At 57.1% G+C, this 13,860-nt stretch overlaps 6 protein-coding genes across 6 annotated transcripts; 3 read left to right on the forward strand and 3 right to left on the reverse strand.

Annotated features, from left to right (window-relative positions):
- Positions 1–310: 310 nt before the first annotated feature.
- Positions 311–1,712, reverse strand: E0L32_002724 (uncharacterized protein; the record flags this gene model as incomplete). The annotated part of the gene is made up of 2 exons (XM_031136945.1): positions 311–1,423; positions 1,530–1,712. The coding sequence occupies 2 exons, from the start codon at positions 1,710–1,712 to the stop codon at positions 311–313; spliced, it is 1,296 nt and encodes a 431-aa protein (XP_030999926.1).
- A 1,066-nt stretch (positions 1,713–2,778) lies between these two features.
- E0L32_002725 (uncharacterized protein) lies at positions 2,779–4,201 on the forward strand (the record flags this gene model as incomplete). Its single annotated transcript, XM_031136946.1, has 4 exons — positions 2,779–3,333; positions 3,484–3,620; positions 3,783–4,043; positions 4,108–4,201. The coding sequence occupies 4 exons, from the start codon at positions 2,779–2,781 to the stop codon at positions 4,199–4,201; spliced, it is 1,047 nt and encodes a 348-aa protein (XP_030999927.1).
- An 840-nt stretch (positions 4,202–5,041) lies between these two features.
- Positions 5,042–7,765, forward strand: E0L32_002726 (uncharacterized protein; the record flags this gene model as incomplete). The annotated part of the gene is made up of 3 exons (XM_031136947.1): positions 5,042–6,281; positions 6,335–6,514; positions 6,567–7,765. 3 exons carry the CDS (start codon positions 5,042–5,044, stop codon positions 7,763–7,765), a joined length of 2,619 nt encoding a protein of 872 aa, XP_030999928.1.
- Positions 7,766–8,241: 476 nt separating this feature from the next.
- Positions 8,242–9,405, reverse strand: E0L32_002727 (uncharacterized protein; the record flags this gene model as incomplete). Its single annotated transcript, XM_031136948.1, has 1 exon — positions 8,242–9,405. One exon carries the CDS (start codon positions 9,403–9,405, stop codon positions 8,242–8,244), a length of 1,164 nt encoding a protein of 387 aa, XP_030999929.1.
- Positions 9,406–10,200: 795 nt separating this feature from the next.
- E0L32_002728 (uncharacterized protein) lies at positions 10,201–12,052 on the forward strand (the record flags this gene model as incomplete). The annotated part of the gene is made up of 2 exons (XM_031136949.1): positions 10,201–10,585; positions 10,653–12,052. 2 exons carry the CDS (start codon positions 10,201–10,203, stop codon positions 12,050–12,052), a joined length of 1,785 nt encoding a protein of 594 aa, XP_030999930.1.
- Positions 12,053–12,343: 291 nt separating this feature from the next.
- Positions 12,344–13,036, reverse strand: E0L32_002729 (uncharacterized protein; the record flags this gene model as incomplete). Its single annotated transcript, XM_031136950.1, has 1 exon — positions 12,344–13,036. The coding sequence occupies one exon, from the start codon at positions 13,034–13,036 to the stop codon at positions 12,344–12,346; it is 693 nt and encodes a 230-aa protein (XP_030999931.1).
- Positions 13,037–13,860: the final 824 nt, after the last annotated feature.

A 13,860-nucleotide genomic window follows, 5' to 3' on the forward strand; every position in this document is an offset into this window, starting at 1 on the left:
GGCAACGTAAGAAACGCATCCAAGTAGAAACGTAGTAGTAGAACTTCGAGACCAGTCGAAAATCTGCTGAAAAGTATTCGAAAAAACAGCAACAACAGGGTTACGGAGAGATGAGGCTTGTACTCGCTTTCCCCCCAACCTCGCTTCCTTTTTTCGCCCCAAGGATTGTGCAAATTGTGGTATCATAGTCATCAGCTCCCCACAGCGCAGCATCAACATCCTTCTCCTCGTCGTCGTACAGATGCCAACCCGCTGTGCCATCATGGAGTTGTCGCAGAAACAGCTTTTTTAAAACGCCACCGGTTCACCACTAGTGCCGGCTGCCCACACCGTTCCACAGACCCTTGGAAGTCTCAACGACCTTGTTCACCTCCATGCCCGGCCGGAGAGACGCCGGGATGTTGGAGCGTAGAGGCGGCGCGTCACCCATAGTGACGTCCCCGCTGTTGTCCCTCTCCGCCTGTGTGCCATACCCGGAATCCTTGTCCTGACTGCTGCTGCCGCCCATCGACACGCCGCTGTCGTCCTTGCGGCCACCAGAGGCCGAATTTGCCGATGCTGCGGCGGCGGCGGCGGCAGGGCCCTTCTCGCGAGAGGGTTCCTTGGAGCGCGCGCCGTCCATCAAGCCGAGCTGTCCCTCACGGAGCTTGTTGATGGCACGAACCGTGTCGATAGCGGCGTGCAGCGTACGCCGGGCGTTGAAGTTCTTCTTGACCGTCGGCAGCAGGTTCGCGCCCTTCTCTCCGCCCTCGCGGGCGAAGCCGGCGACGAACGGGTGCTGCAGGGCTTCGTGGGCGGTCATGCGCTTGGCGGGGTCGATGGTCAGACACCGCCTTATGAACTCCTTGGCGTGGTCCGAGACGCCGCGCCAGTACTCGATCGGGTTGAACGAGTAGTCGGCCTTGAGGATGGCCTGCATCTCTTCAAAGTCGCTGTCGCGGTCGAAGGGGGTGTAGCCGCAGAGCAGGAAGTAGGTGATGACGCCCAGGGCCCAGATATCGACGGGCTTGCCGTGGCCCGACCGCTTGAAGATCTCCGGGGCCATGTACCCCGGCGTACCGCACGTAGTGGTAAGCACGTGGAACTGCTCCTCGTCCATGATGCGCGACAGTCCAAAGTCGGCAATCAGGAGATCAGCGTTGTCTTCTGGGGTCCGGAAAAGGAGGTTTTCGGGCTTGAGGTCGCGGTGCACGATGCCATGGTCGTGCAGGTACGCTACAGCCGAGAGAGTAGCACGCACAAGGTCGGCAGCGTCCGATTCGAAGTAGGAGCCTTTCCTGCAGATGCGATCGAAGAGCTCGCCGCCAAGTGCAAGGTCTGTCACAAGGTAGAGGTTGTTCATCGTCTCGAAGTAGTCGACAAGGGTGAGGATGTTCTGGTGGCCCATTGAGACCTTCTTGAGGACGGCGATCTCATTCCTGACCTGCGGGAAGGTAGACATCATGTTAGCTGACAGTCTCTTTGGCAAAAGAGCTCGCCAGGCCAGCCAAAGCCATGGGCTGTCCAAAAGTCGGGGAGGCCATGCTTACCATGTGCTCGCGTCCCGCCATGAGTCTTTTGTTAATGACTTTGGCGGCGTAGTACCGGCCAGTATCAATGTGAACACATTCCTTGACCACCGAGTATGAGCCGGCGCCCAAGGTCTTGCCCACCTTGTAGCGACATGGCTGGATCTGCGGATTGGCCTTATCGGCTGGTTGTGTCGCAGTCATCCTGAGCAGTTGAAAGGGGCAAGTGCTCAAAAGACCTCTTCGCTGGTGTTCTTGCTTGCCGCCTGGTAGCCCGCTGTGAGCACTTGGTGAAAGGGAAGACTGTGTACTGAAGTGTGCGCGCTCTTGGGCAGGGTCGGGCAATCGATTCACGGTCCCCCGAAGTGTTGGTTGGGAGTTTGGTTGGTTTTGGGATGCGACAATGACGCCAAGCAAGTGGGGATGGTCGAGATAGAGTGACACGAAGCCCAAAGGGCGGGGTGGTGGATGGTGGATGGCAATAAAGTGATAAGCTGTCTGTCCTAGATGGGATTAGGCAACGAGCTGCTCTTGTTTGTCCTAGCGGCGTCCTTGAGCTCTTGAGGGAACGGGACTGAATATTGTTGATGATACAGAGGTGCAAAAGGGCATCCTGGGAGGTCAAGAGGCGTCCCAAGTGGGCGTCAGAATAGTCGGCAGAAGTTCATCAGGAGCTACCTCAATCTTAACAATCAATTTCCTTGTCACATCCTTGCCCTGGAACTCAGAAGGGCTATCCCACCTAAGTCCGATGGGCTTGATGGATAGCCAAGTACTTCTGTTAGCAGTCCGTCAGCTAATCTGACCATCACTTGGCGTCCTGGGTAGCATTCAGGGTCCGTGTTTCTCAGCCAGGGTCAGAATTTGGCCAGACCCTTGAAGGCTTGGTGGAAAGTTGACACGAGTATGAATGTCCCATCTGATTCCACTTCCCTAACTTTGTTGGAGTGCCATGGATCAGCTTGATTCCAGCTTGGCATCAAAGCTGCTGCTTTGACCCATTTGAGAGTGACTCACTACCATTGCAAATTCACATTTCACCTACAAACAAGTAGCCAGTGATTCACTAGCAGAGACGTGAGTTGCCAAGCTAGTCTATTCTATTTAAAACTTTTTCTTTTCTAACTAATTGTCTTGCATCGTCCGTCACGAGCAACTCCTTACAACAGCTCCACCAAGGCGGGTCTAAGCTGAGGCCTTCATGATCATCGATCTATCAACCCCATCCATCCATTAACCCCATACCATCATCCCATCCATCCACCTCAACATGCCCAACAACTCGCCGCGGCCAGACTCACCACCGCAGCCAGACTCACCACCGCAGCCAAACTTCGCTCGGATCAGTAGTGCCCTCACGGATCTCAGCCAAGAGCTTCCTCATATTGCCAATCTTCCTTCACAGCAGCGCCTTCTTGAGCAAATCCTCAAGGAGCTTACAGCTATCAAGGACGACGTTGCAGGTATCAAGGGCGAGGTTACAACTATCAACAATCGCCTTGCTCACACCCAGAACGACATTCTAACTATTAATAATCGCCTTGCTCACACCCAGAACGACATTCTAACTATTAATAATCGCCTTCTTTACTCTGAGACAAGGGCCAAGAACGACAGGATTAGAACCACAAACGCTCACCGATTGGCTACTGACCAGGTCGACGCAAATTTGAGTCCTCTTCTTGATCTACGCACTGGGCATCCGATTGCAAACTGTCCAACGACAGTGGTCGATCTCAATGGACTGACTGGGGGAGAGGCCGGAGTGATTCTAGAGGCTCTCGACATTGAACTGCCTCAGACTGCCGCGCATAAGAAGGAGCAAGTTCGTCAGGAGCTGGTCTCATAATTGCTCTCAAACTCACACTACGTCGGGATCAAATTGATGGCTGCTTCAATGATCACCAGGCCATCAGCACCGGCATTGCTCCATTCGTTTCCGATCCCGCTCTTGGTTCGATACGTTCGCTATCAGGCACATGATGCTGCCTTTGATCCGGATGAACTTGCTGCAGCGAGACGCTGGCGCGAAACGTTCAAGATCACCAACATCCCGAGTGGCAGCACAACCTACGCACGATCAAGCGGCCCTGGCGGTCAGCATGTAAACAAGTAAGTTGGCTTTTTTTTTTCCCTTCTTTTTTCCCTTCTTTTTTCCCTTTCTTACCTTTTTTTCTTTTTTTTCTCTTTTTTCCCCTTCTCTTTTTCTTGTCTGTTCTCGGCCAGGGTCAAGGAACAGCGCGATGTACCCTGCAGGCACTGACAACTTTGAAGAACCGAAAGCAAAGCCATCACCTCGTGGTCGGTTTCTGAATTGATCGCCAATCTTCCACGTCTTCTACACGGAGCACTTCGCTCTTCGAAATACTACACTGTCCGGAATGATTCACTCTCGATACAGGCACAAACCCAGCGGACTAGGACCGCCAATGCCGAGGAGAACCGTCAGAAGTTGTTTGAAGAGCTCTGCAATATCTACAGGGACACGGTCCCCAACGAATCATCGCCAGACAAGGCCAAGAAATACGAGGCCCTGTAGGTTTTCTCCTCCACACAAGGGACTGCACAAAGCTCATTGCTGACCAGCGCTCGAATCAAGAGAAAAACGGGCCAATGAGAACCGGGTCAAGACCAAGAAGCAGCAAGCTTCGAAAAAGTCATTTAGGAAGGGCGGTGGTAGCCATGATTACTGATTCTGATGGCCGGTGGCTGTTTGCATCTTTCATTTCTTTCATTACCGAGATAGCCTTGTCAGGCAGTCTAGTTGCTAGCTGCCGTTTTCAAGCATAATAACATTCTGACAGAGGTCTGGTTTCTATTCAGCGCCCCAGTGAAATGCAAGGTAGCTTTGCACGTCCAACAATTATTATGTACCTACCTGGTACTTTAGGTAGAGGGAGCAAGTATGCAGGCCGGTTTCCTGTAAGAATTGGCTACGAAGGGGCTTGGTTCCCAGGCAAACGCAAGCAGAGGCATCTGGGCATCTCTTCTACGGATAGATTGAGTGGAGCATTCAGGTGTGTACAAGACTCGAGACTCATTCGACCGGCGGTGGGGCGAATCTACCTAGGTAGCTACTCCATCAGCCACAATCCTTAATGCTTGGTTCTTGCCTAGCCTCAGACTCGAGATTTCCTTTTCCTTACCTTTCACCTTTTCTCGAAGCCCAGGACATTTTGCGACCCATGGCCGGCCTTTCTTTGTAAACTTCCATCTGCATTAGATACAGTATTCAAGCTCTTCCGGCCCGCCATTCCGATTGTCCAGATCCTCCTCACCCTCACCCATTTTGTTCTCCTCCCCCGAGCGAGCTGGACCGGCCAGCAGCTGTGCAGATCTCTTGATATCTACCCCCCTTTCAAGTCCAGGGAGTGAAGGATCGCAAGACAAGACAACCCCATTTGCGACAACCTGCACCAAACCTCTTTCGATGGCAATTCCCTCTTCACTCTCTACATCCACCTCCATCTGTGAACAGCCATCATCAAAGACTCCCAGGACATCTCCTGTCCTTCCTGCCTGCCCCGCACTTGATGACCGAACAGACCCCGGAAATTGTGGCAGCAGCCGAGCTCAGCCCGCTGTCACCCAGGCCCCTACACACCTTCACCTCGTCACCCATCTCTGTGCCGGCACTCCAAGACCAAGCCGATAATCTGGACGTAGCATCGCTGGATAATCTTGCCTCAGCCAACCACTTGCCTATCATGGCCGCCACTCATGATGCTGATGACACTATCGTAGTGGCCGGCTCAGATGAATCTGACGCGAGCATCGCCGACGACGACAGCTTTGATGCCTATGGCGAAGACGATGACACCCAGCAGCAGGCCAACGAGCAGGGCGCTAGTAATGATGACTATGCGAACACCTTTGACTCCCCACCTGCACAAGAGGCAGATGCAGACCAAGCAGCCTCAGCTGCAGCAAACACCGCACCTGATTCCCTGAGCCTTGCTCAACCGTCTAAAACGTTGCCCAATCAAGCCTCAGCGGCCCTCACCTCTGGCGATGCATCTCCAGCAAACCCCTCCAGTGCGCAGTCGGCCACTCCCAGCCCGCCTCAGCCCACCGAAGTCGCCAAACCCACCGCCGACTCTCAGCCTGATCCTGTTTCCCGCGCAGCAAACCCAAACCTTCCCTCCCAGACAGCCCAACCAGGACCTGGGTCGGATGAGGATTCTTCAAGTGTTCCAATTGACATTGAGAAGCTGGTAGACGACCTTGCAGCCAAAGCTGCTGCTGCTCCTGCTCCAGAGCCTGCCCATTCTTCTGATGAGCCCAGTTCCGCCGTCCTCTCGCAGCCGCCGTCCTCTGCTCCAGGCCCGCCTCAGCCGTCTTCACTGCCCCCAAAGCCCACGATGACTCAAGATGCTGCCCACTTGAATGCGCTCCCCTCCAGCTTCCATCCCTCTTCCACTGGTGGAAATCCCGGCTATGGTGCATCATCTGCCTCAACGGGGACCGCTTCCCATGCTCCGTTCCACGTCTCCTCCGGCCAGACGTCTGCCCATGCCACTCCGGGTGCTCCAGGCACCTCCAACGATGCGGTGCATACCTTACCTCCTCCTCCCTCTGCCAATTTCCCTGGCACTCCGGGCTCCGCATCCTATCCCCAAGCCCAGGCGTATTCTAATCCCGCAGCCCTTCCTAGTCAAGATCCGCAACCACAAGACGGACAACAGAGCTTTGATGACTTTGTTGCCGACGAGCGGCGCTACATGGCCGAGGCCAAATGGGAACGATTCCCGGAAGGCTCTCGGATATTCATCGGTCAGTCCAAACCAATCACCCTCTCATAGGACTGGATTACTGACGCCATCTAGGCAACCTCTCCCAGGAACGAGTGTCCAAGAGAGATGTCTTTGACCTTTTTCACAAGTACGGCCGGATGGCCCAGATCTCTCTCAAATCAGCGTATGGGTTCGTGCAGTATCATTCCGTAGCCGATGCGCAACAGGCTATGGAGGCTCTGCAAGGCATTGATGTTCGCGGTCGCAAGATCCGTAAGTGTGAATCCTGACAGTGCCTAGGTTGCCCCTGCTAAAAATTTATCAGATCTGGAATACTCTCGTACACAGAAGAAGGACAAGGACCGCGACCGCGATCGAGATCGGTCGCCGGACCGTAGCAAGAATCGAGGCGCTGCTCGCGGCACCGACCGGTACGACGGCCGAGATAAACGAGGTCGGGACGACTGGCGGGCAACCAACGATAATGCTGCCCGTCGTAATAGCGAACGGTTGAGAGATTCTCGTTCCTCTGGGTACGAGTCCTTCGACCGGTCCCGAGATCGGTCCAGATCGCCAAACCGCTATGGTCGACGAGACAACGACTCGTACCGGCGTCGGAGCCCCAGTCCATATGGAAGAAGCCGCCACGAAGGCGATGGGCTCGACATTCCTCGGCGATACGGGAGCGATGTACCAGACGTTCAACTCCTTCTCACTCAAGAGGTTGAGAGGGGCTTTGTTGGTTGGGTAGAACGCGCTTTCCAAGACCGCGGTTTGAAAACCGATGCCATGTTCCTCAACCCACGTTTCCCCCGGGATACTCTCATCCAGCGCCAGGTCATCGAAGGTGTTCATGCTGTGGTCGAGCTTAATAGTCGCGCCCAGAACTTCGCCAAAATCCCGCTTCAACTCTTCGACCGGTCAGCGGGGACGCAAAACGTCCGGTTCGACATCTATCAAGATCTCGATCCGCCCATGGCCGCGGAGCTTGTTCTCAGGGCACGAGCTGGCGCTCCCTCGAACCAGCCTACCTACCCTCCGGCGCCTAATGCCTATGGTCAATCCTACGCGGCTCCGGCCCAGGCATTTGGTCAGGCGTATGCCAACCCGCAAGGCCCTCCTGCTCCCCAAGGGATGCCGGATCTGTCAGGGTTGGTTGGTCATATTGATAACGCCACCCTCCAAAAGGTTTTGGCCGCCTTGCAGACTTCACAGGCCCCTGGGTCCGGGATGTCAGTCCCGCCCCCTGCCTACTCGCCTCCTGGCCAGCAGATGGCGATGCCGGGTGCTCCTGCTACCTCGACGCCCCAGATTGACATCAATGCCTTGCTTGGAAGTATACAATCTGCCGCTGGGGGGCCTTCCCCTCCGCCAGGTGCTGGTCCCTACGGCTACCCTGGCTCCGGAGCTCCCAGCATGATGGCGCCTGCCGGGGCGGGAATGAACCCCAACGCCCCCGGAGCGGGCGCGGATTCTGCGCAAGCTGTCCAATCGATCATGGCTCAACTTGCTAAGTTCAAGTAGTGTGTTATGGGCAGGCCCGGAAAGTCTCTCGTCACTCTTTGCACCTCTTTCGTTCGTTGTCTTGATACCTTGATATTTCATACAAGTTCCCAGACCGCTTGCTCAAGGTTTGCAAGGAGAGTCATCTGTTGTTGCCGCTTGCCTCAACTCGCAGAGTTGCTGAGGCTGTGCAGAGGAAATGCTGCTTGTCCACGGTTGACATATCGCAAAGTGTACAGTATCCATGACTAGAATTCGGTAAAAAAAAGTTAAAACACAGTGGAGTGTTTTTTTTTTCATGACCACCAAGTAGCTGAATAAAGGGTTTTCTTCTTATTTAGTTTACAGGCCCAGTCCTTGCCGGAGAGATGAGCTACCTATGCGGATATGGTACAATGAGGAGGATCTTCGACATAGTCTACCAAGCCAGTACGCCAAAATGCAATTGTGTTATACAACCGGGATAGGGGAGCCAAGCACAGACGTGGGTACGGGCATCACCTCTTCTCCAGAGCGGGCCACTCCTCCGGCCGCGTCGTCAAGAGCGTATACACCCTCCGCGCCTGCTCCGCCTCGCCGCCGCCGTCGTGGGCCTCGGCCAGGCGCAGCCACGCCGCCAGGATCGCGCGCAGCTCCGCCTCGTCGCAGCCCAGCACGTCGACGCCGCGGTCCGCGCAGGCGAGCCGCACCTCGTCGGCCTCGAGCGCCGGGGCGCCGCCGCCCTGCCGCAGGAGCGCGTCGTCGACGAGCAGGCGCGCCACCCTCTTGTCGGCGCGGGCGCGGGCCAGCCCCGAGGGCGCGAAGCCTATCCTGTCCCAGAGCGGCGAGACGAGGTTCAGGCTCTTGGAGACGTGGACCTGCTGCGCGGGCGTCGGCGGCGCCGCGGCTGCTGCTGCTGCTGCTGCTGCTGTCTCGTCGGAGGACGAGCTGTTGGCTTCGGCTATGCCGAGGGCCTCGTAGGACGCGCGGCGGCGCTCCTCGGCCAGGCGCTGCAGCTTGGCGACCTGCTTGGGGATGCGGCAGGTGTAGGGCACGGCGTGGGGCAGGGCCAGGACGACGAGGGGCGTGAACTCGCCGCAGAGGAGGAACATGACGGCGAAGACGGGCAGGCGGCGCATGTCGTGCGCCCAGCGCTCGCGCAGGAGCAGGGCGGAGCGCGTGCCGCCGGCGAGGAGGACGGGGGTCGTCGTCGCGGTGTCGGAGCCCGGCTTCGCGCCCGGGCTCGAGTCCGTGGGCGAGGAGGAGGAGGCGCTACCCGCGCCGCCGGAGCGCAGGGCGTAGACGAGCTTCGTGTTGACGTAGAGGTACTTGAGGCCGGTCTTGTAGAACTTGAGGTAGGCCTTGCCCGTGGCGAGGAGGTGGTTGAAGGTCGCCGTGTCGGGGAGGCGCTCCGGCAGGACGAGGGGCGGGGGCCGGGTCGTGGCGGGCGGGTTGACGGCCGCGGGGGAGAGCACGGGCGCCGTCGGCTCTAGCAGTGGGGAGGTCGAGGAGGAAGAGGAGGCGAGCCGGACTTGGGCATGTTGGAGGAGGTAGTGGCGGTTGGAGAGGATGGGGCACTGCTCGCGTGCCGGCAGCAGCGCGGGAGCCCGTCGACTGAGGCCGTTACATTGGAGAGAGGAGAGGGATGCGCGCAGGGCGCGGGGTGGGAATGCAGCGGTCATCGCATTGTTTCTGCTCGGATAGCTGGGAAAAGATGGAGGGATGTTGTCGCAGCGCAGGGAAGAGAGCGATGGCCGTTAGGTGATTCACAAAGAATTGGAAAATTTCAGCCTCACTTACAGGGACTAATCCATTACGTCAACCACTGAGAGCTACTGGGTCGTTCGCTAAAGCTCACTAATAGGCCGCCTAGAATGGGGGGGTGATTGGCCTGGGCACTCCAACAAAGTTGGGGAAGTGGAACCAGATGGGACATGGATAAAGCACTCGTGTGGCCTTTCCACCAAGCCATGGATGTCTGTCCCTGGATCCTGACCCGGGCGGACACGTTCACTAAAATGGCGCGGCCCAATCACGGCCGAGACCAATGCCATGAGCTTCAATTCAAGGCCCCGGGAGTGGTTGTGACAGGCGGATCGTAACGCGCCCGTCTCTCCAGCTGTCCCGATGGCCCGCTGGATAATTCAATAGTTGACACAAAATTGTCTAGTTCAGGGGTCGAAAAAGATCTGCTTTTGATCTCCAACGCAAGGTTCCAGCCGTGCGTCTGTCGTGCAATCATATATCTGGGCACTCACTTGCTCTCCTTCCTGTTTTGTACATTACTTTGTCAAGACCTAGCAAGGTGGCCAAGTCGCAGGACGACTGACTGAAACTCCAGGTTGTGACCCCACTCCGGCACGCCCTCAGTCTCAGTTTTCCGTCCATACGTGAGCTCATTGATGGCCGGAGCTCCGAACCTCCATTCCAAGCTGAGGACCGAAGCAGTCTGAGCGAGCAAGAGGGCGACGGCGACGATGGCATGGCCATATGAGTTTCTCGACCTGACAAAGGACGAGAAGCATGCAAGACGCTTGGCCTTGGACAGATATGCATCTTTGGCACAGCTCCTGGTCTTTGCACCCACGTTCGTAGCTCTGCTGGCGAGGCTCTGCGTGTGGGCTGTCGCAAGAGCCAAGACCACCAAGGGCGACTACAATGCCATTCCGGCCTCTCCGTCGCTCAAGCTCAAACGGACGAGCATCCGGGGAGGATGGGCCGCGACTGCGAGGAAGTTCAAGTGGTGGCTGCAAGACGACATCGTCTTCCGCGGCCAGAACTGGGGCCAGCGGGATCAATGGATATTTGGGATCCTCTGGGCTGCCGTGTTACTCGTGCTATGCGTCGTCGGCACCGGTAGAGGTAAGGCAGCCTCGCAACGCTTCGAGTCTAAGGATTGCAGACAGACACTGACACTGCCCTTGTCCAGACTACCTGCATCTCACCAAGCGTTTCGGTATCATTGCGGCCTCTCAGATGCCACTGCAATATCTCCTGGCGCTCAAGTTCCTGAACCCTTTTGCCTTCGTTCTCCGCTCGTCTCATGAGCAGGTTAACAGATGGCACAGGGTGTTGGGACGCATCATTTACGGTCTTCTCTGCCTCCACGCGATGTTCTATCTCAACTACTTTTACCACCACAGCATCACCAAGAAGCGCCTTATCGCTCCTATCGTTGCTGCTGGAGTAGCAGGTTTTATCGGCTTGACTCTGTTGAGCTCTACATCGCTGTCCTTCATACGGCGTTACTCGTACCGGGTCTTTTTCATCACCCATCTGGTCGTCGCAGTCCTGATGCCACCCATGATTATCTTGCACGCCAGACCGTCCAATCTCTACATGGCGGAGGCTCTCATCGTTTTTGTCTTCGATCTGGCGGCGCGAAAGACGAGCACCATCGCTTCTGATGCGACCGTCGAATCGATTCCAGGTACCAATTTGGTCAAGATCTCGGCAGCCATTCCCTACAACAGGATCAACAGCTTTCGAGAGCACCCCGGATCACATATCTATCTCAGCATACCCGCGGCTGCGCGTCCGTCGTCGAACCCTGCTTCCATCAACTACCTTCTTTTCGAGTTCCTCTTCAACCCATTCACGGTCGCCGCCGTCGACGAGACCACGGGCGACCTCACCCTTGTGGCCCGTCATCGGACTGGGCCGCTGACTGCCGCCTTGGCACGCTTTGCCCATGGCAACAGTGGAGGCAATGCGAGCGCACCAATCGAAAAGACCAAGATGCCTCTGGCCATCGAGGGCCCTTATGGCGCAGTCACCCACTTCCCCATCCTTTCCGGCGGCCATTTTGACCGCGTGCTCCTCGTGGCTGGTGGCATCGGCGCGACGTTCACGGTGCCCATATACCGCGCGCTCCGGCAGGACAGCCCCCAAACGAAGGTGGACCTGGTATGGGCCGTCCGAAGCGCAGGAGATGCAACGTGGGCGCTGGCCGGACAGGAGGACGGCAGGGCTATTCTCAACGACAAGAGCATTCACATCTACCTGACGGGCGATATTGTCGATGCTGTCCCGGCAGCTCCTGCCTCGACGGGAGGCTCTTCGTCAGTTCCTGGTGACGGGGACGCGGTCGAGATGAACACTTTGCAACATGACCACAGGAGAAACCGCTTGACTGCCAACGCCAATAATAGGAGAAGACCGGACCTGAAGAAGATTATAGACGACACGTTTAAACACGGGCTCGAAGAGCGGGTTGCCATATTGGTCTGTGGGCCGGAGGCCATGGGCCGCGAGTTGCGGCAATATGTCGGGCCATGGGTTATGAAGGGCCGTTCTATATGGTGGCATAACGAGAGTTTTGACTGGTAGATGTGAGAGAGTTCTCAATTTGGATATGTGAGCGCCTTTTCTCAACGATAGAGTCTTCTTTCTTAAAAAGCGACTGCAGTGGGAGATGATTGGAGGCTTCTTAGCTTTTTCGATATGATTCAATATGATAGCACTGCTGATCTACGAACATTGGGTAAAACCAGCTTATACGGACCCATGCAAATTAAGATGACAGACCCAAAACCCAAAGCTCTCCATAGCGCCTTTCGTACACGGCTCATGTGGACTGCATTATCATCACCCTTCTCAATAAGTCGGCTCCACATTAGGTCAGTCAGTCCTCTTCTTGGGATCGTGCAGCTCGGGCTCCTTGCCCTTGCCCGCACCCGTCATGGCATCGACGACGTCTCCGCCGTCGGCCTCATCCCACACGTCCTCGGCATTCTCGTCCCAGTTGTCCACCTCGTCCTCCAGCGTGCGGCCGCGCTGCTGCCCGCCGGCCGCGCTGTTCGTCTCCACGACGCCCTCTTCCTGCGGGGCGGCTGCTGCTGCTGCCGCCGCCGCCGCCGCCGCCGACGCAAACGCCGCGCCCTCGCCGAGCTCGAGGTCGTCCTCGCCGCCCAGGTCCTCCTCGCCGGGGACGGCCGTGTACGTCTTGCGCGCGCGGCGGCGCTCGAGCATGCGCTTGTGGTACCAGGAGCACAGGCCGAGGGCGGCGAGGCTGCCGACGACGTTGGCGACGACGTCGTAGACGTCGAACTGGCGGCCGTTGGGCAGCAGGGCCTGCAGGAACTCGGAGCCGCAGCCGAGGCACAGCGTGCAGACGACGAGCGTCAGGTTCAGCGTGCGGCGGCGGTTGGTGTCGACGATCCAGTAGAAGGCGAGGGTGAGCAGGAAGAAGGTGGCGAGGTGCAGGAGCTTGTCGTTGACGTACGTGTCGAGCTGCAGGGGCGTCAGGCCGGCGTAGCCCGCGGCGAGGCACAGGAGGACGAAGACCCCGGCGAAGGGGAGCCGTATCCTCATCTCTGCTGAGCTATTTGTGCTGGGTCTCTGAAAGAGGTGGGAGATTGATAGGTTTAAGTAAGTAGGTAAGTGAGGTATGGGTCCAGCTGGTATATCAGATCCCTAATGCATGGCGACTCCCGGTGGGTTTGGTGGTTTCTGTGACAAGGTGGGGGGAGTTCTGAGGAAAGTGACGACGGAAAGTGTTGGAGATGGGTGCTGGTCGAAGCTCCGCAGCTATTTGCGATGGGATGGGGGAACAGCGGGTGCTCCGCAGCGGGCAGCCAGTGGATTGCCTTCAAGGTTCTACAAGTACCTAAGCTGGAGGCTGCCTGCAGTCCCAAAAGGCTGGGATTTAGGCGTCGTGTGTGGGGGGGACTGCAGGGGACAGATGGCTCTTCTTGGGGGAGCAACTACCTAGGTATGGCCCTCCAGGCTCAACTTGGCGGTGCCCCAGTTCTCGATCGGACGGACAGCAAAGTCACGTGCCAAATCCCGCACACACACGTGCAAGACAGGAGGGACAAACGGGGCCAGCACTGGCCAGCACTGGCCAGAACAAAGGTACTTAGCGTCGCTTATCAGCGCTGTGCCTATCGTCGTACAAGATACTTCCAAAGTATCTCGGTCGCGACCGTTTCGCAGCAGCAAACGAGCAATGAACAGACCGTAAAACACACAGTCGTGCATATGTAGCTCTCGTAGACCTCGGGACCTTGATCGCATTCAATTGCAGTAGCTTTGGGGCCGTGCATCTGCGAGCCCGCGCCCGATCGCCGTGTCGCTGTGCCCTTTGAGTCGGCGTAGCGGTTGAGCGCGAACAGGGAAAATTCCCCTTTGAACAC

This window comes from Thyridium curvatum (genome assembly GCF_004353045.1).
Source record: "Thyridium curvatum strain D216 chromosome Unknown NODE_11_length_606192_cov_83.229133, whole genome shotgun sequence".
NCBI lineage: Eukaryota > Fungi > Ascomycota > Sordariomycetes > Thyridiales > Thyridiaceae > Thyridium > Thyridium curvatum.